The sequence below is a fragment of the Phaethon lepturus genome, unplaced genomic scaffold, assembly GCF_000687285.1.
Source record: "Phaethon lepturus isolate BGI_N335 unplaced genomic scaffold, ASM68728v1 scaffold6217, whole genome shotgun sequence".
Lineage (NCBI taxonomy): Eukaryota > Metazoa > Chordata > Aves > Phaethontiformes > Phaethontidae > Phaethon > Phaethon lepturus.
The window spans coordinates 59481-80703 of NW_010553980.1; the positions used below are offsets into that span (position 1 = coordinate 59481).

At 46.7% G+C, this 21223-nt stretch overlaps 1 protein-coding gene across 1 annotated transcript in view; it reads right to left on the reverse strand.

The window, feature by feature from the left end:
• Positions 1-16778: 16778 nt before the first annotated feature.
• The window catches only part of NTRK3 (neurotrophic tyrosine kinase, receptor, type 3), a 98052-nt gene continuing 93607 nt past the window's right edge, over positions 16779-21223 (reverse strand). Inside the window, exons 7-8 of the mRNA XM_010291680.1 lie at positions 20178-20336; positions 16779-17260 (exon numbers count right to left, since the gene is read on the reverse strand). Of these exons, the coding sequence (XP_010289982.1) occupies positions 17075-17260; positions 20178-20336 (345 nt within the window). The 3' untranslated portion in view covers positions 16779-17074. The remainder of the gene's footprint in view (positions 17261-20177; positions 20337-21223) is intronic.

Sequence of the window (21223 nt, forward strand, 5' to 3'; positions counted from 1 at the left end):
CAATGCAGCAGGAAATAATTTCCCAGCTCCCACCCCACGCTTTTACCTTGTGATTACATCGTGCCGTTAACCTTTTGTCCGTCTCTCTCTGCAACCTGGGGGAAGGCCAGGACCTCTCCCTTCCCTCCACCCGGAGGGGATGCAGGGGTCTGCTTGCCTTTCCTGCTTTCTAAAGGGTAATTTGTGAAGGGTTTTATGGAGTTTGAAAAGGTTACTGCGCGTGCCTGCGCCAATTCAGAGTGGCTGTGGCAGGAATGATGTACAGGGAGCCCTGGGCGGATCCGGCCCTTCCTTTGCCTGCCTGCTGCAAGGGATGCTGTTCTGTCCGGGGCATGTGCCTACGGACTGACAGCCCAGTCGTAGGCAGCCTCAACTGCTGCTTATGTTGGTGTGGTTTTATTCCCAGCTCACTAGATGCTCCGCCAGCCGCCGCGTGGTCGTGTAATCACCTCGTCTCAGATAGGCAAAGGCAAATTGCAACAGGCATTGGGAGGGGGAAGAACAAGGTAACTTCTAGGGAACTTGGTCAAATTCTGTGTGTGTGTGTTGTTTTTTTCTTCTTTATTTTATTTTTAATGAATTTCCAAAGGTCTCTATTGCATAAAGGTCTCTATCACATAAATGCCTTAAATCAATAATAAAAGGGAACCCTGTCCATCAGGCTGCCTGGCCAGAGCAAATGTGGCTAAAATGCAAATCATCAGCTTCTGGTTTATTATTCTGATGCAAAGAAAGGAAAGGGAGCTGTGTTTGATGAGGGGTGAGGGTGCCTGGTTTGGGGGCTGAAAAAGCAACAGGAACAAATAGCTAGTGCAGCATTTATGGGGAGAAGAGCAGGATCCTGTTGAACTAGAGCAGGAGTAGGCAGAAGAGTAGTGGGATATATGTGTGTGCACTAGGTTGGGAGAGGTGCTGGTGAGGCTGGCTCCCAGCCACATTGGGAGGCTGTTGGTGAGAAAGTGGATGCATACTGGATTGTGGGTGGGATGTGTAGACTTCTGGGGGAAACGGTGGCTTTGGCTGTGGCCAAGAGCATACAGGGAGGCAGGTACATTGTGTGTGCACCCGCTAGAGGAAAGCACGCCCCTCTAATTTCCACAGGGGAGCAAAGTTGTCCCTTAGCACAAAAAAAAAACACCAACAAAACAAAAAACAAACAAACAACAGAACAACAAATAAAAAAAAAAAAAAAAAGAAAAAAAAGCTCAAAGTCAAGAGGCAAAATCCATTGGAGATATTGGAAAGCTGTAGTTGAAGCTGTGAATAAAATAAGAGACTCTGTTCACTGGGCAATATGGGAACTCCCAGCTGGGACTAAGTTTCACAATTTGTTCCCCTGTGGGCAGAAATTTTATGCTTCTGTCTTTGCCTGCCAAAAATAATAATTAAAAAAAAAAAAAGTGGTCTTACTCCTGCAGAAAGAGCCAAACAGTTCCCTGGTGGGCTGTCTTAGTGAACAGTTGTGAAAACACCAGATTTCATTGTAAAGGTGGGATTTCTCAATGGCGAGGAGCTGCAAATGAGGCATGCTGCAGGGTCCATATGGAGTTGCTTGCAGGACCTCAACACCAGGCTTTTGGAAGTGTTTCAGAAGAGGCTTCCAGGAAACAGCAGAAAAGTAGTTCAAAAGGTTGGTTTTCAGTAATAGATAATGCTGTAAAAATAGCATCTGAGCATCCTCTGTTACCTGGGCACTGGTACCTGGATCCCACCAAGTGATTTCTCTGGCATCTGTTCTCCCTGCCTTGACTTCAATGGGTTGTACAGATTATTTTATGATCAATAAATATCCAGGTAGACACTGTGAAATTCCAATCAGAAAAATTTACAACATTAAGGCAGATATTGTATAGCAGGGTATAAATAAATAGAAATTGTCAGTCAAACTCCCGGCAGCTAGAGTCTGGTGTCAGTTGCAGTAAATTAAGTGTTACTTCACAAATCACCTTTATGTTTTTGCCCAGTAAGTGTATCTGTGCAAAGGCTTTTTTTCAACTTGCAATGGTAAATCTCTTCTGGTCCCTGTGACTTCAGCATGAAGCCAGTGTCAAGAGTACAGGGGAAGCGAGTGGCAGCAGTGGATTTTGCCATAATCCTGAGTATTCTTCCCAGCCCCAGCATTTACTCGGGGGAGTTGAGTTTAGGTGCTGAGCAACCCAGGTAACAGCAAACCAACAACACGACAGGGAAGTGACTGGATCATTTTAAGTTGAGGAGAGCTTTCTGCGCTGTGGGAGGGTTGTTTGATGTAATGGAGACCCCCTGACAGAGGAGAAAAGCAGCACGGACTCCTGTCATCTCTACCAGGATGAACTGAGCTATGGTTGGTGTAGGCTGTACCTGGGGGTAGGTGGAAAGAATGAATCGGGTCAATAAGGAAACCCTCATTTACTGCAGTTGGGACAACATTTTACCTATGGATTACTCCCTTTCGTTAACAACGGTTACATTTGCTGGCCTGACCAGCAATACACCAGTCCTAAAGCATCATCTGGAAGCTCCTGCATTGTTGGGATAGCTGGAAGCTGCATTAATTTTCAGCATAGACTTTCATGAATTAAAGATGAAAGTTCAGCATGGAACAAAAAGGAGAGGAGGACCTGCTGGTGGTAGTTTTGTACTTTATTTGAGAAGAGAGAGCTACATAAACTATGTCAGGAGGGTACAGGTATACACACAGTTTCATCAATCAATAAATGGAGTTGTTAACATAACACTGAGGATATGATACTTTGAAGAAGACATAGACACATGACCAAGGAATATTTACAGCTCTAACATACAATATATTTATATTTGAGAGAGAGATTTGTGTGCATCTGTGCACACAGATACTACTGTGTACATGTGGTGCACGCACGCGTACACGTAAATAGGTATAAAAGGCTTTAAAAAAAAAAACTTAATTCAAGAAATGAGTCTGCCTTTCATTTGCAGCAACTGACTATTTTCAAGGTGGAAATGGTTCTAGTTTGTGGTGGTCTGGAGTGGAGGTTTCTGTTTGAAATCTCTGTTCTCCAACAGTGGTTGGCTGAACCTGAAGCAGGTTTCTGGTGTGTGGTAGGCTGTGGTGGGGTGGTGACAGGGGATGTGTGAGGTGAATGAAAGGGAGGGCAATGGAATTACGGGGAAGAGTGGATACACAGCCGCTGGGGCTGGGGCAGGGGGCAGTAACAGAGATGAAAAAAATGACCTTTGGTGATGCCATTAAATCATCCTTTATACTAAACATAAATTATCGACACCGTTTTAAAAAAATAATTTCTGTTTCATTTCAAGTCTGGGGAGAGAGGAAGGGACAAAGCAGGGCAGGAAGGAAGGGAAGGTGTGGGGAGGGAAAATACCTCAGCACTTTAAAAGGCCCCTAGACCTCACTGCAAATCCTTAATTTAAAAAGTCTCTTGTAAGTCTGACTAACACTCTATCAGTTGTCCCCTTCCAGGATAGCAGCATGCTCAACACACATGATGTGGCAAGTAGGGGAGAAACAGGGACCCTACTTTGGCCAATACCCAGATCAGGGTTCCTCATCCTCTGAGTTGGAGCCAGTGGAGGTGGGATGGGGCAGGCAGAGATCACAACCACCTTGCTCTTGCCAGGTTCTCTTTTAAGGGGTAACCTGGGTTGTTCCCAGCAGGGGGAAATGGTGAGTATTGATTTGGAGAACGGGAGACTGCAGGATGGAAAAGGTTGAGAACCGGCAATTCAGTTGCAGAATGGAAAATAGGATTCAAAGGATGCAAAAAAAGCCCCAAACGAAGCAACACACGGATTGGTGCATGGGGTAAAAAATGTCTGACAAAAAAAAAAAAAAAATCAATTCAGCAAACATCACCAGAGGATTTGTTTTCTTCTCATGCAGACTTTCAGTGACATTAACTGAGGTTAAAATAAACTGGTTTAAATAACAGTAACAATAAAAAAAGCCATCAGTCTTTCCTCTGAGATGTAGCCCTGTCCTCCTCTCAGTGCCAGCTAACCTGCCAGAGTGGGCTGGGGACCAGCACCTTCTGGGGACCAAGCCTGGCTGTGTGGTTGAAGGGCAGTTCAGCTGGGAGTAGGAACACTTTCCTGGAAGTGGGGTCTACCCTTGCAGTTTTCTGGAGGCTGGGTGTTTCTCCTTGTGGCAGGAGTGCCAGCATGAGAAACCACAGTGGTTTCTCTGAGTAGGCCATCACACTGCCAAACAAGCCAGTGATGGACAATACTGCTTCAACACGGGTGTCTTGCAGAAATCACTGAGGCAAGTGCACAATGCAGCCCCTGAACACCATTCCAAACACAGCCTGAAGGTCCCAGGACAGCCTTCACTCAAGAAGGCTGAGGATACACAACCTTTACCTGAGGAAACCTTGCCTCCTTGCCTGACCCAAAGAGGCGGAGGAAGCTGTAACACTCACTGAAAGCTAAATCAATGTCAATCATTTGCCTGTGCAAAAATCCCTCATTTCTATTGAAATAACTTATGTAAATTAGCACTTCATTAAGACAAGGTGGGGGCGGGGGATGTAATTCAGTGTATTTATTTCTTTATTTTTGTTCTGCTTTAAGCCTATCTATATGAAGCTCTCATGCATAAAATTGCCTCCCACTTTAGCTGAAAATTTAAAGGACACAATTCCCCCCCCACCAGAAATAGGTAATTCTCCTTCACACAGGGAAATGGTTGGGTGTGGGGGCTGAGCAGGGGGAGCTAGGGGAATTAAAACAATCTAACCCACTTTTTCTGAAACCAAAGCCATCAGAGAGCAGAATAAATGCAGTAAAAATTACGGTATTTGTAAGGGTTTGAAGAAGAGAAAGTGGGCCTGGAAGAAGCCCAGTGAGGCTGCAGGTTTGGAGAAACCTTCAGGACCCATTTAAATGAGCACAAACCATTTTGTAATGACTGCTTCCTCACATCCATAGTTCTTCCCTGGCCAGGACTCTCTTCTGCCTCACCACAGCTCACATCGGACTTTTGCTACCCTAACAATCACTGACTCCTCACTGGGAAATAAGTCCTTGCCCATTTCCTTCCTCTCCCTGTGTACCAACAGGTTTCCTTGCCCCCTTCCCTTAGCACCATTTGCTCTCTGAGTTTCTTACTAACTCATCTTTGTCATCCCCTGCAAGTTCATCCTTTCTGACTTCCAGATGGCTCTACGCATCAGAAGTCTGGCCTTAATTTTTTATTTTCAGTATTGTTACTTACAAGTTTTGAGGTCCTGTGTCTCAGGCACTTCCCCATCCTCACTGTTGCTGAGTGTCAGTCCAAATGTTCCAAATTAGTCACTGCCAATCACAGCTGGGGAGTATGTGGGAGAAGGAATACAGAGGAAGCTGCTTCTAGGAAGCAGTAGGTGGGGGCGGGATAATCCAACTTTCTGGCCTACTTTTCTGGCTTTTCTTCTTCACACTAAGTTTTTCAGGGATGGAATGGGCCTGCATGCTCCTGCCCAATAGTTTCCCACCATGATGATGAGGTTCAGGAGAAGTTTAGCCCTAATTTGGAGGGCTAATCCTAATCCTTAGTATGATCCAGGAAAACAAGTGGAATGAAATCTCAAGTATGCAGGCTGAGCAAGCTGGTTACTGCAGTATCTGCCTTTTTGTACACGAGCTATGACTACTTCTCCAACTGGAGCCTTGCCTGTGGATGCCTGTTTTTCCCTGCACGGCTCTTCATCTTCTGCTGACTCTTTTCTGGTAACTCTCCTTTACGCAGTAATGTGGCTTTTTTATGGATTGATGTTGAAATAACTTTCAAGGACCACACTGTCATTTAGATGCCCCTTACTTTGAATTTTCCAAGAGATTTGTCTGTTTACCCTTTACAAATGGGAACTTTAGTTGATGGTCAAAGCTGAATCATATGATGCTGCCAATAAAATACATACTCTGTTTCTCAAGAGCTAGCAGTATAGTATCTCTCTATTTGTCAAACTGTCCCAGTACATGAGAAGATAGGAACATTTCACAGTCCAAATAAGAGCCAGAACCTTCAGAGTGCAGGAAGAAGTGGGGCAGAGAGTTTAATTATGAAGGAAAATTGTTCTCTCTCACATTGGAATGATTGTTTTGTGTTTTAAACCATCTGACCTCCATCATATCCATTAGATTGGATATTAGGAAAAAATTCTTCACCAAAAGTGTTGTCAGGCATCAGAACAGGCTGCCCAGGAAAGTGGTTGAGTCACCATCCCTGGAGGTATTTAAAAGACGTGTTGATGTGATGCTTAGGAACATCGTTAGTGGTGGATGTCGCAGGGTTAGGTTAATGGTTCTAGTCAATGATTTTAAAGGTCTTTTCCAACCAAACTGATTCTATAATCACTTGAAAACAAGATACCAGCTAATGTTTTCTCACTAGAAAAAAGAATGCGAGAAAAGAACGAAGGGCAAGACAGCCGTGCCCTGACCGGTTTGGGCATGAGGTTCCCTGTTACTTCAAAAGCAGATGAACTCCTTCCTCACCAGCGTTGCTCCTGCAGGACCGGGCGGGAGCACGGGAGGAGGAGGCGCGGCGGGCGGCGGCGCTGTCCGCGGTGCTGATCCGCAGGGACGCGGCTCCCGATGTCTGTCGGTCCGCTAAAATCTCCAAATTACTTAGGGTTTTTTTATTATCATTCCTGGGGACTGAACTGGTTTATCCTCGTTATAAACACTACTTGCACCAAATTTGGGGTGCAGAAAAGAAAAAAAAAGAAAAAAAAAAAAAAAAGAAAAAAAAGAAGGGACACACCAGACACTTGCTACTGAGAAGGTGCTGGGCTACAAAGCTGTTGTATCATTCAGTAGGATCTGGTCTCTCTCTTCCTCTCCCAAATCTGCCTCTTACCTTCGTGTCAGTTTTCAAGAAAGCCATAAGCTGGGATTTGTTCTGTATTAGCAGAAGAAGGAGAAAAATGAAATTAAATGTGAGAGGAGGCTTGTAGGATAGAGAGATGCTCCTGTCCCGATGGCCAATGTTCTTTGTTGCCAGGGTGAATATTCTGAGTCTTTTCTCACGTACAACAGTAGATTTTCCTGTATTATAAAGGAACCAGTGTCTTTTCTGATACAATGTTTGGCTTTTTTTCTTGTAGCTTTTCTCTTCCTCTCTCCTGCCATTCTGTTCCTAACATTATAGTACTCTTCAGTGCCTCTCAGTATCCACAGCCTTTACTGACTTTAGACAAAGTTGTGGGTGTTCAACCCCTTCAAGGTTTAGCCTGGTGTTGCACAAGAAGGTTTAGTTAGACAGGAACAACAATTCAGTTCCTTGCTGATTACTTCTATAGTCTCAATCTAGCTACATTAGAATGAGACTGGACTCGAACAGATCCCAGCCAGAATCAATCTCTCCAGCAATCAGAATGACCTGCTGGGAGCTGAGTAACAGCTGAATTCTTGGTGAGAGAAATTACAGGCATAAAAACAAAATCAAATATACTGTGTGTGCTCGTTTAACATTTCAAGGCATATTTATAGGTACTGCTGCATGGCATCTTAAGTATCTGAGTTTAAAAAGAAACTGGATTTCTCCTGTTACGGAAAATAATTTTTCTGTTCTGTCACTTTCACTATCTTTGCCCCTGATGAAAAAGGGGGAGAAAGACACTGAATTATACACCCATTCAGCCCCTGCCATCTCTTCTTTGGGCTGTTTGGATACCCCTGAGATGGATCTGTGATGATAAGGAGTTCTGAAGGTCATTCCTCAGAACTGGAGTAAGAACAAGAGAGCTGGGCAGGAAGCTGCTCGTGAAAAGCTGGGAGTTTCTTGCTATATGAAGCTGGGAAGGGCCTAGTAGGTGAACATATGACCTTGCAGTCTAGGTCCTAGTTGAGTCCCTTCCTTAGACTGCTCCACTGTATCCCTCTCCCCATGCTCCCAAGTCTTGCTGTCACTGGAAGGAAAAGCTGAAAAGAAGTCCTACCACTGATGAAAATCCCTACATAAGGGATATAATTCCACCTTATTTTTTCACTTTTATTTTCAAGAAGACAGAAGACTTGGGAAGATAAAGTTTTAGACTTTAGGATTTTAAAAGGGACAATATCCTTCCAAAAGGTTCACAGGAAAATTGAACAATGGATCAGCATTCATTATGGAGAGGTGAAGCAGAAAGCATATGGCTGCCAAGGCCAGTGCTCTTTAACGGTCTGGGAGAAAAAGTTCTGAGCAGCTAATTGTATTTACCTTGGGAGCAGTAGTCAGGGAGCCTCGGGTGAGGAGGAGTGTAGGAACCAAGCTAAATCAGCACACTTGCCCCTGGTCCAGGACTGGAACAAGCTGAAACTCCTCTGTTGCATGCCTGAGGCTCAAGTGCTCTGTAATCTCTGTGGCACAGACATCTAGGAACCATTGTGGATAGCAGATGGCTGCTGAATGGTGAAAGCAGATGACTGAGATTCTGGGCAGTGCAAGACCAAAAGACCTCAAATCCTGATCACAAAATCAGTTCTTGAGATTAAATCAGGCCAGTCGACTGAGCAGAAGAGTGTCACACAGCAATGCACAAAACCAACATACTAGCAGACATGGGAGGGCTCTTGTAAAATACTTCACCTCCCTCCCACCCCCAATACACACATTGCCACATACAGCAAAACATATCAAGGTTATGTGTTTCCTGAAATATGTTTGGCTGAATAAATACACTTACAGAGAACTCGTCGTAAAGCAATAGCAGAATGAGTAACAGTGCATCGCTATCATGGGAAATAAAAGGAAAAGTAACCCAACTGCAATTCAGCCAGAATCATTCCAAACCCCAAAGGTTGGCCTCTTTTTTTTTTCTTTAATGTGTCTGACATCTTATGGCATCAATAATGCAAACAAAGAGGAAATCATATTTGCAGAACACTAATGCACGGATGTCTAAAGCGAAATACAATACTGATTACTTTTTAAATGAAGCCACCAGGTTTTGATGTGCTGTGGTGGTTAAATTGGTCCATCAAATTCCTTCCAAAGCAAATTCCAGTCCAAAGCAACAGCTTGACCTTGTCTATAACCTTGGGTAGCCTTTTCAGATGTATTCTGATTGGGGATAGCTAATGTTAGTTTGAAGCAATCTTCCTGATGGCCTTGATTACGGAAATGTCAGGGGCACACAACTCCATCTGAACATGAGGGGGAACTACAGGCATGTCCCCTCTTCATAGGCTATCCAAAGCCTTTGACAAATATAACAGTAACCCTACTATGAAGAGCTGCGTGTGAGAGGATGGGTGGCCCTGAAAGAGATTTCTAGAAGTACTATTGAGGTTTTGCCCCTAGGGTTAGTGGTTAACCTAATTCAGTACCTGATAGCTTGTTTCTTGTCTAGAACCTCCTACAGATAGCTGCAGAGCAATGTCTGAGTATGAAAATAAGTGTATAAATAAGAAGATGTGGCAAAAACAGAACTAAAAAAACCTTCCCTTCCTTTTCCATTTTTTTTAGATGCTAGTGTTTTTTCACAAAGAAGTGCCTCTCAGAGATGCATCTTGAGAACCACAGACAGGATTGTCTCTACTCACACAAGAGTGAAGAAGCTGTTGTGTTCCTGCCTGGGAAATCTTAATGCTTGACCTACTCTTACAGCAAAAGACAAAAAGGTTTGGGGTTTGGCTTATGCTTCCAACTTAACAGTGGAAGTATTCAGTTCTGGAGTCAAGAGACTTCTTTTGCAATGCTCTCTGTCATGCACTGAATGAACTGTGTGAATTTCTTTAATTCATGCAGTTTTGGTTTGGTAGGCAGAGTTAATAGTGTGCCTGTGGGCTGGTTGGTAGGATTGGATGCCGTTGTCTCACATCAGCTGAGAGTTTTCTGCCATTTAGTCTTGGATCACGTCTGATCAGAGCATTGTGTATGGGGATTGTATGTGTTGGAGATAATCAGTGCAAGCAGCTAATTGCCACTGGTTAACTAGTGCCTTTTAATTAGGACTGTGTTGCTGGGTGGATATGTGAAGGGAGTTGTTTGTCACTGGCAAAAATTGTCAGGCTTGTGATGTAAACCTCTTTGAGGAATTTAAAAAAAAAAAAAACAAAACCCAGACTGAAGCTACTGTCACTTTAGCACAGTAGAAAATCAGTTTCAGCAGAACTGGCTTGGATGAGGTTAGAGTCACGCTCTGCTGGGGTCAAAAATGATAGCGGCTGCTCCCTGACCCTTTCTCCTGTGCAGAAGGGTGGGACACTAGGGGCTTCAGCTGGGATTTACAGGAGATACCCCACATGCATTACAATGAGTTCTGCTGTAAAATTCACTGCACAGAGGTTAATCTAGATGTCAACACTGCCTGACAGCAGTGAAATTACTCCAGGGCAGTGCTCCTTCTGAAGTCTTAATATAACAGTCAATTCCATCCTGCCTGCAGGAAATGAAAGTTTCCTGCTTTGTGTGCGGAATCATTCGGCGCCAATTTTCTCACTGTTTGAAGTCCAAACTGTTTGTGGTCTTGGGATTCACCTCACATTAAGACTTTCGCTTCATTTAAAAACTCTGCTAGTCAAGTCCTGAGAACTACAAGGACAAGAGCCATGCAGGAAGAAAAAGAAGAGGGCAGGGGGGGGAAAATCTCATCTCACCAGCTTCACCAGCTCTCTGTGTTCTGAAAAGGGAGTGAATGCAGAAACTCAGCTATCTAAGTATCAAGTAGCAAAGATGGGGGGTGTTGGAAGTCAGCAGAGAGCAAGAGAAAGCGTGCAAGAAGACATTCAGACCTCCCAGAGCTGTTATTTTCTCTACAGGTATTTCAGTCCTTCCCTGCTGGGACCTTGTCCTAAGCAGCCAGTAGTTCAGTGGTTAAACACCCTCTCAGAACAACAGCTCAAGTTTTCTGCTGTAGGATCAGTCACTTGTGCTGGGGGGGAGATCAGTTCCTATAGAGGACTCCGGATGGTGTGAGGAAGTGATGGTTAGATTTGTTGTGCTTCCTTTCCCCTTGGAGAGATGCTAAAATTGTGGGACTAGCAGAAGGGAGGAGAAACCAGTGGTCATTCCTTTAGTCTGAAAAGACCTGTCAGATAGGGTTTGTAAGAAACTCAAGCCACTGAGATGAAATCTATCATCAGCTCACTTAGCCCCTGAAGAAAGCCATAAGATTGTGTCCTTCTTTCTCTTTGATCTCTTATCTCTTTCCTCAGTTCAGTTTTTCAAAGTTGCAGGCAATGGGACTCCTACCACTTCTCTCAGGGAACCGTTCCATGGCTCAGTAGTGTACTGGAAAGGAGTAAGAGGCACAGGAGAGCTGGAATGCTCCTGCATTCCTCTTGGAGCAGCGACTGACAGTCCCTGCCTGTGTCATTTATGACACTGCCAGCCAGAATGGATGTTTTGAATACACCTGCTTTCTCCAGGCTTGAAACTCAATATCCCTGCTTGCAAGGAGAGCAGCAAAGGGAAAATATTTTTTAGGACTTAGCAGCTATTTAAACAGTAAATGTGTACTGATGTAAGAGATGCCTCGGGGCGAGGGTGGGGAAGGCACCTTAGATTTAGGCAAGTTTGTCCACTCCTGTAAAGCATTCCCGAGAGGGCAATACTGTCTTTTTCTATTTTTGGTACTCATTTGGAGACACCACTTTTATGCCAAGGCTCCATGACCATACCATCCACCAGAAAGCCACCGCATCTGAATGGAGAACAAGTCTTTTGGGTTGTGCCAAAGCATGCCTGTGCCTGCTGAGTCTCATAGCAGAGGAGCCCTGTTGATGCCCATGACCTTCCAGCTATCAGGGGAGCATGGTATCACAGCCAGGATCCCATTTATTCAGCTTGCTTATCCTCACCATTGCATTACGACCAGGGAACACACTTACAGCTGTTATGAAAACACTGAGTACAAGCCATGGCTGTAGTGGTTCAGCTGATTCCTGGCCAGATCAGGAAGCAAAAATGGACATAGGATGTACCAAAAATTCAGCTACTTGGATTGCCTTTTCATTAACTATTGGGAGTCACAGTTGGGCAAAGGATGTAGATACTCCCTTGGAGGTGGCAGGAAAAGGAGAGAGATTTAAAAAATCTTCTTGGGATGACATGCTGAACAAAATGCTGTCTCCACACAGACTGGCACATAAATGCCTGCTGATCAAGTGTTCAGAACTACTTCTGGTTTCGTGGCCTTGTGGTGACCCAGGTCTGCATTCTTCAACCCATATCCTGAACTCAAAGGAAAGTCATGCATTTGCGTTATGGGAAATAAGAGCATTTCACATGAAAGGAAACAGCTCATGTAGTATTATACTTCTGTCTGTGGACCTGAAAAAAACATAGCTTTTAGGTCTTCTTTTAGTTGTATTTCCTAAAAGAAAAAAAAAAAATCACAAGAAATCACAAACCCTAGCAATTTTTTTTTCTGTCTGCATAAATGGCCCCTTGCTTTTATTGGTTTCTGTCTCCTTATTAAACCAGTATTTGCCCAGTGTTATAGCTAACTTTTCCTGGAGCTCCAGTACATTGCTATTTTCTTTTGGTTTTGCTTGTATCCACTGTGTTACTTAAAATTCTATGCCATACTCCCAAAACCAGTCTCAATTTCCCAACCCAAGATACTCTCTTGCCTTCTAAAACCAGCCTTTCCCTTTCCCTGGCTTTTTTATTTCCCCACATATTTTCTCACCTTGTTCCACCCACTCCTGGGGACAAGCAGGCAGCTCAGAGCTAACGATGTCTCTCAAGCAAGCAGATTTTTCCCATTTGTGCAGCACATGTTCCCAGAGTCACCTGTCTGCAATTCCACACCCTGTGGACCCAAGGACAGGCCTGAAATGAGGCAGCCCAGGCTCTTTTTCACCCCCAAAACACATGCATTGAGGGACATTTAAAAAGATGAGATGGGCAAGCTGTGTGGGAGACACGATGGACTTTCAGTCTGGCAGATCATTGCGTGTTTTCCCTACGTTTCAGCTTTCATCTTGCAACTTGACAGACAGGGGTGGAAGGAAAAGTAACGGCTGGAGAAGACAAGATAGGTCGCTGATGAGACCCTAAGGCTGGAGAGGCATTTACTGCCCACAGTTTGCAGCCCTGGCATACAACTGCCACCTGTATCATGCACCAGAATAGTACCTTCACCTCCAAGGAAACATCATTTCAGTGACACCCTTGGGTGATTGAATTGGCGTTAACAATTTTAATTTTTAGGGAGCAGGATGCAGCTGGGACAAAGAAGACCTTATGGCCCCCTTCTCAGCAGTCCTCAGACCAGTGCTTCTCCCAGCTACCTTTCACAAGCCACTTGAGAAAACTGCAAATGGAAGAGGCTGGGTGGTGGGAACATCTGCCTGGGCATGCTGGGAATTAGGCCTGGCTTGCCCCAGAGCTGGGTGAGCGCTGTCGGTGTCCCCAGGCAGCAGGGATAGCTCTCTGCTCTTAGTAGAGGCGGGGCAATGGGAAGTATCTCTCCTGGAAATGAAGAAGGAGCATGAACTCATTTCCCTTTGCCTCCAGAGAGTCCTCACTCTCAGATTTACGGCATTCTGTAAGAGTTTCCCCGCAAATCTGCTCTTCTTCCTCCCCTCACATGCTGCAGGGCCACCCCAGAGCCTGTCTTCCTACAGGAAAGAGCATCATCACCCGTGCTGATGGGCAGCTCCGCTTCTGGTCCAGGGAAGGTGCTTCTGGAAAGGAGGTCTCAGGGTGTTCACCAGGAACTCAGCACAGCTGCTTTCCCTCTTCCTCTCCAAAACTGTTGTTCCAAAAAGGGATGCAGCAGTTTCCATCATGTCTTCGAACACAAAACAACTTCCTCTTCCCCCCCAACAAACCTCCATCCTGCACCAACAAGCCAAAGGGCATAAAGCAGCAGCAGCATCCGGGGAGACGTCGCACCGCAGAACTGCAGCTTATCCTGCTCTTCTGAGCAATTGTTCACAATTAACTTTGACAAAAGAACCTTTTTCCGAGGCAGTCACTGCACTTGGTGGGGCTAACACTAAAACAGTCAGACAGCCTGAACCTTGATCTCAGCCACTTCACATCTTCTGGGGACCCATCTCCTTGTCTTTCACAGACTACTTATTCCTAATCATGCAGCACCGAGGCTTGGTGTCATGCTCGGCTCCTGAGTTTGCCTCGCTGTTGTGACCAAAGAGGTGGCAAAAAGGACAAGGAGGTAGTGCTGGGGAGAAGGAGGAAAGAAGGAAGGAAAGGAGGATGTAGCTGCTGTGCAGAATGGTGACAGCGGAATCTCATCAACTGTGGGAATGCAGTGTCTGTAGGTGATTTGATAGTGTAAAGGCCTGTGACATTAGCCAAAAAAGAAATGAAAACATGAGAATGAGAGAGAGGGGCGGACAAAATGGTGGTGTTGCACAATCTGGCACAGTGCCTGGGAGCCACAAGAACGAGAAGCCATTTGGGGTAAGAGACAGGCAGCCCCAGGGAAGGGTTTTCTTTTGCAGACATTAGGCAGTTAGCAGCTGTTGCTTGTTCTCCCCTTGTACAGAATCTCCAGTCCTTTTAGCCAAAGCAGGCTGCATACAAAGGGAGCCAGGCCAGGGCTAGCAACCCTTCAGCTGATCTTTCTCACTTTCAAAGCTGGACCTAAGTAGGCAGATGAGGACCTAAGTAGGCAGATGAGGAAAACTGGATGTCTTCTCCCAAAGCAGCAAGATTCTGCTATTGAGGGGTGGCACGGTACGCTGTTCCTGTGTGCAGACTCCCGGTGCTGGTCCACACCCGCGTCCCTGACCGTGCCATCTTTGGTGTCCATGCTGCGAGCTGCTGGTGCCTGTTCAGCAGCAGCCTGTCCAGCCTCGATTGCCATGGGCCTGTCCCACTAGCCCAGATCTCTCTAATACACAGAGGAAGGTTACATCCTTACTCCTACATGGTTACTGCCACCCATCATCTCCCACCCCAGGCTTGCGCTGCTCTTTACACAAGCACAGAATAAACCCACGGCCAGTGGTGCCACCACAAACCTTGTAGCAGTGTCCCTTGCCTCTGTCTGATACCATAAGCCAGGTCATGCCAGAGCCATGGGTAGGAGGTAGAGATTGGGAAGAGACAAGGGGGATGAGGAGAGCATGCAAAACCTTCCCTTTCAAGTAGTCAGCCATAACCAGAGTCACCTATCTCCCCTCGCATCCTGGCCATGAACACCGCTCTGGCCATGGAGAAGGAGCCAAGATCCCTTGTCCACCTCCTCTTCCCCCATCTGCATTCCCTTCCAGGCAAGCGCCACATCCGAGCAGGCTATTTTTGTGCCGACTGTTGTTGCTTTCTCAAAATTGCCTTGACAGTGCCTGTGCCGCCCGCTCCCTGCCTCCCGAGAGCAGCTGCCAAGCTGAGGTGCCCCCTCAGCCTCCATTAGCCGCATGAAAAAAAGACCCAGAAAGATTTTGTATTCTCAGCCCAGTCTGGACGGACGGGATTCAGCGTCTGACTCAGCCCTTCCCCAGCTCGGGATTATTTCCTGCTCGAGGGAGGTGGGCTATAGGGAGGACGCGTCTGTCTCTCCCTCGCTGTCCCCACCACCCCTCGCCGCTGCCTGTCAGGCCTTTATCCTCATTGAGATGCAAGGCTGGCCGCTGCGGCCATCCGCTGAGCCGTCTGCTCCTGAAGGCACCTTCCCCTCCTTCCCCCCCTCCTCCCGGGGCTGCCTGTGGAGCTATTCTTCAGCTTCTGCATTTCACAACAGCTCAAAGGCAGATGCATCAATCCTTTCAGGGGATGGGGACGTGAGGAGAATGGCAAGGGGCCACAGGCAGGTGTTGGTCGGTTCCCAGCCATCTCGCAAGCCTTGTCCCCCTCCCCGTCCCTCACTGGCTCGTGCCTGAGGCGTGGGCTGAGGCATGGGGCAGGGATGGGGAAGAGAAGAGGACGGGGAGGAAAAGCGCTGGGAGCCGCTGGCCCCATCGGCATGCCCAGCCGGGATGCAGGCGCGCTCCCAGCTGCCTGCACGCCGCAGCCTTTCCCCGGTGAGGGGGGCCGGGATCCCAGCCTCCTGCTGCGCGTCCGCACCGGGTGAACTTGGCCCTGGTGCCGACAGCTGAGGAAGGGGGAACAACCCCGCAGCTGCCAGCAAATGGGAAGGGTGGGGAGAAAAAGGAGGGGTGGGTCAGGGTGTTGTTCCTCCCAAAGTCGGCTCCTGCGCTGGGTGCCCTGGGCGAGCGGCACTCCTGGCATGCTGGAATGGGTGAGGGATGATCCAGGACCGGGTCCCCAGGACCCCGCCTTGACTCCCTCGTGCAGCCGCTTCCGTCCCGCTGCTGTCCTGGCCCTGGCGTGGGGCAGGAGGGAGGTCTGGGTCCGGCCGGCTCACGGTCTGCGGGAGGGCAGCTGGTTCCCGGTGTGTTTTACCCGTAGGTGCCACAATCCTTCGACTGTGTGTTCGAAAGCCTTGAGTCTGTACATTTAAGTATCAGCAAATTAGAAAAATTGTCCCAAAATGTTGGAGGGAGGAAAAAGGCAGGAAGGCAGAGAGGGATGGGGAAGGACTGAGAGGGAGGGAGGGATGGGTAAAAGAGAATTCATCCAGGGGCACTGCCCTGGCTTTGCGCCCATCACCTGCGGGCCGGGAAGGAGGGAGGGAGGCGAGGACAAAAAGGGAGGACTGATTTCACACATTCAGTGCATATCATACAACCAGGGCAAGGCTTTCCTCCCGGGGCTCCTACCAGGGATGGCATCACTGCCGTAGCCAGCCTAGAGCCCTGCCCAGCAGCCCGAACCATACTCACGGCAGGGTCACAATTCACTGCTTCATTGCTCGGGGGAAAGATACCTTCTCCTTTCTTTCTTTTTTTTTTTTTTAATTATATATATCTTTTAAAGTACTTTTTTCTCCCTTTTTTGTTTCTGTTTGTTTTTAAAGTCTTATAATTTTCTGTAACAGCAGCTTCTTTTTGTATTGGTGTCAAAGTTATATATAGAGAGATATCTATAAACATATATAAGCCAAACTGCCTTACAGGTTGTTGTTTTGTGGGATTTTTGTTGGTTTGCTTTTTGTTTTGTTTTGTTTTGTTTTTCAGTGTTGTATGTGTAGCAGGCACTTGAGTTTATATGAAGATGTTTGCGTGGGAGCTGAGGGGTAAAGGAGTTTGGAGGGGGAGAGGGAAGGAAGGACAGAAGGAAGGAGCAAGGACTTCCAACAAGTGGCCACTGCTAGCCAAGGATGTCCAGGTAGATTGGTGTGGCCTTGCCCAGAGCATGAAGAATCTTGTAGATCTCCTTGATGTTGAGCCGTTGCTGAGGTTCTCTCTGCCAGCAGCCCAACATGATGTCGTAAACCTCCTTGGGGCAAACTCGAGGCCTTTCCAAAACTCGGCCTTGGGTAATGCACTCAATGACCTGAAAGAAAGAAAGAAAAGAGACTTTGAACACTAGTCAGGCAGTTCCTGCAGGGTGTCCTGTCCCAACTACTTCTTGGCTGACATGGTACCATTCAGCGAATGAGAGCACTGAGAAGCCAAGAGGTCTGCAGATCCTCAGCACTCACCTGTTTGTGTGTTGTTAATGATAATTTTACAGTGAAAAGTTTGTCTCCAGCTGCAGTCTTGCAGTTCCCAAAAGCCTGTCCCATTTGTCACCTACCTACCTCAATGCACTCTCCAAGCAGGTAAGTTTTTTCACAAGCAAATGAAATAAAGTTTTAATTTGTCAGTTTTTCCTGCTAATTGCAGAAGAATAAAAAGCCTTAAAATCCCCAAACTAAAGTAATATTTTGCACAGCTGAAATTATACTTTTCTTCCCTGAAAATCCAGAGTCCTTTCCATTGTAAAGCCCAGGAAAGTTCTACAAGGGAGGGTGTAGAGCATCTTTTCTGACCTCCATCTCCAAGGGTATCTTTGCCTCATTTTGACATAGAAAAGCAGCTGAAAGAATGAAATTTAGTCTCAAATCACATCTGTGATGGAGAAAAAAAATTTGTAGTGCTAACACTCTGTTCTGGGTCAGGTCAGTGCTGCTAATGAGAGAAACGTGAGCTCTTGGATAGCTCTTAAAGTCTCTTCAGAGGGATGCCATTGGAAAGGACTCCCCTAAGTGTCCGTTTGTGTTTTGTTCATGGGAGGAATGGATGAAAAGGGAAAGGAGGTATGATTTGTCAGAGCTGCTATTACTGTCTGGTGTCCTTGGCTGGAGTTGATGAGTCCCAGCATTGCAGTGTGCGAGTGACCTGCCATGCTCTGCAGATAAACACAGATCCCAAGCAGTGTGTTGAGGGAAGACACCCAGCAAGGAGTGCTTGGAATTTGTCATTTATGAATAGTAATGGATCTGCCACACAGCTCAACGGGTACTTCTCGCTTTGCTGTTTGTGTATAAATACAGAGGGGAGAGATTAGGACCTGCTGAAAGCAGGGAAGCCTGCATTGCCATAAAGCTGCTGTCAGTGGTGACTTGTGGGAAGAGGTGAATTATGGTTTCTGACAGGACATCCTGGACATGCACAGGAGTCCTTTGGTGGGCCCTTTCTCCCCAGGGCAGAGGAAGGACATAGACAGAAGTTAATTGACTGGCTGAAGCTTTCAGATGAGGTGGTGCCCTGTCTCATCCCTCTGCTCAGGCAAGGTCTCTTCTGGCCTTGAACAAATCTGCTAAAAATGCTCTGGGGACATGAGGTCATGAGGATGGCACAGGAAGGAGAGGACATCCCAACCTTGCTAATGCCCTCACCTAGCAGCAGTGATGCTCAACCAGCCTGGTGATTGCTCACTGTCCAGTCCTGGCACAGACTCAGTTAACCTGCCCCTCCACAGGGTTCTGTAGCTCCTACTGGATTTTGCAGCTGCAGCCAGCCTACTGCTGAGACTTGCTCTGATGCCTCACCATCCAGGAGCTGGTGGAGATGTCAGTCCCCTGCAACCACCCAGGTTCTGCCCACCTCTCCACAAATTATGAAAAATGAGCCAGATGAGAGCTAACGTGGCTCCTTCCCACCAGGATAGCGTGTTCTGGGGAGGGAGTCCTCAGCTCTCAGAAAGAAGTGGACACAGCAATAGGAAAAGGAAGAAGAAGATTTTTCCAGGGATGGTAGAAAAGCCAATACAGCTGTATTTTAACCAGCCCTCCACCCTCAAGGTTAAGGGTGACTATTTCAGTCCTACTGCTCTGCAAAGGAAACTGAGGCAGAAAGCATGGGGGTAGCTGAGCTGCCATATTCCGGCATGCCTATCACCCGTGTACAAGCTACATGTGCTCATTTGCGTGTGTTTGTATTTACCCTCCCAGGGAAATGCAAGAGCAGCTCATTAAATAGCATGATAAATAACTTCTGTCGCTGTCTATTCCATTGTTTGTGTCTCTAAAATGTTTGCGTGTGCTACTTTGGGATATACAGTCAGGCCCCATTGAGCACACGAATGTGCAAGTATTAGAGCTGTAAAGCAACACCTTGGATTTGCCATCTCTGCAACTCACTTAATTAAGGGATCTGTATCCAGAAAGCAGAAAATGCACATTTCTCATTACAAAAGGTGAAATTTCTGAAATCCATTAGATACACAGTAGGATAAAAATGTGCAAGGTTCCCACGCACTGCTATGTCAATGCATCTTGTTCCTCTTCTATAATACCCCCTGCTATTCTGAGCAAAAATCTTCCAATGTGTTTCTGCTGATGTGCCTCAAACCTCAGCTCTGACACTCCGCTAATCCCAGCCAGCCTTCCCTCAACATTTTTACAGTACAGCCCTATACTGATGGGCTGCAACTTTTGCTATTCAGAGAAATAACAAGGACAAAACAGCTCCTTGGGTGCCAACCTCAATGAACTGGGGCAAACCATGTAATAGATATCCCTATGGGGAAAAGCCCCACAGAGATGTGCCAAATGCTATGTAACAGGCTTCAGACACTTGCTCATAAACTGAAGACTGCAGTAAGAGCCTCATCTATAAAGTAAGGAGAAAGAGATCAGAGGAAATGCGGGGCATGACAATAATTTAGATCCCAGCGTAATTTGGGTATCCCCAGTTCTGGCAGCACCGAGAGACTTTATCAGATGTGGCTGTTATGGAGGCATGTCAGGAACTTAGAAGGGAGAGACTGAGGATGAGCCAGTACATGGCTTTGGCAGAGCCCTTTGATTCCTGCATGCCTCAGTTTCCCCAGCTCTTAAATGGAGATAATGACACTTCTCCCATGGTGAAGCCATGGGAGTGCCAAGGAGGGGACCATCTGTGTACAAAGTATTTTGCAAGCAATCTGGAAAGGAGAGATGGTAAAAAGTACAGTTTCCAGCTGAGGTGTCTCAGAACTGTTGTACCTCTGTGTTTGAGAGCTGAAACCAGGGCTGCTTCCCATATGTGAAGATCTCCCAGAGGATCACCCCGAAGCTCCAGACGTCACTCTCTGTTGTGAACTTCCTGTACATGATGCTCTCCGGAGGCATCCAGCGGATAGGCAGCATGGTGTGTCCTCCAACCTGGGTGAGGGCAAAAGCACAAGGGAATCTGAGTGATGAGAGCCCTGAGGAAGGGGTCAGCCCTGACATGATGTGGACAAACTCAAGGCCTCCTTGTGAGCTGCATCAACAAGGAGTTGTTCAAGAAAGCTGGGCTGGCTACTGCCTCCCCAACCGCCCGTGGGCTTACCCACCATTCCCACCTGGTTAACATGATGGATAGGAAATGAAATGTATCAAGATAAATGATGTCCTCTCCTCCCAAAATGGGCTTGTAAAGAAATCAAATGACAAAATGCCAAGACCATGCTCCAACCCTACAGTCTGATGATCTAGGAGGCAAGGCAAGTCACAGTGTTCAGAGAAGTGCTGCACTGAGTTTTGCAGGGCCTCAGTGTTCTGAGGCACCCACCAGAAATACAGCGTGAGGTTTGTCCCTCTTCAGTAAGGTTTTCTAAAAGCCATGCACAGGCATCTGCACATCACCTAATTGCATGAAAGATTTTGTGCTCATAAAACTGTGCTACAGGCCTTTTCAAAGAGTGCTTTGAATATGTAAATGACTGCAGGACCACACTGCAAAAAGGCGGTCTGTTTGTAAAGAACAGGCAGGGATATGCCCAGCATTTAATGGAGGCAGGAAAGCCAACCCCTTTGGAGAATTTGGAAACAGAAGAGCCCATGGGCAAAGTCCCATTGGGGTATGCCAAGCCAGGGAAAGGCACTTTCTCAGTCAGGGTCTACCCTTCTCTACGGCGTATGAATCCAGCAGGTAGATACATGCGAACAGTTTGAAAGCAGATGGATTTACCTTCAGATTCACTAGAGCTTGCTAAACAAGTGTCTCTGAGCAGGACAAGTTTTGCTCTGTTCCATCCTTCTACACAAGCAGCACCATCTGTAGGGAA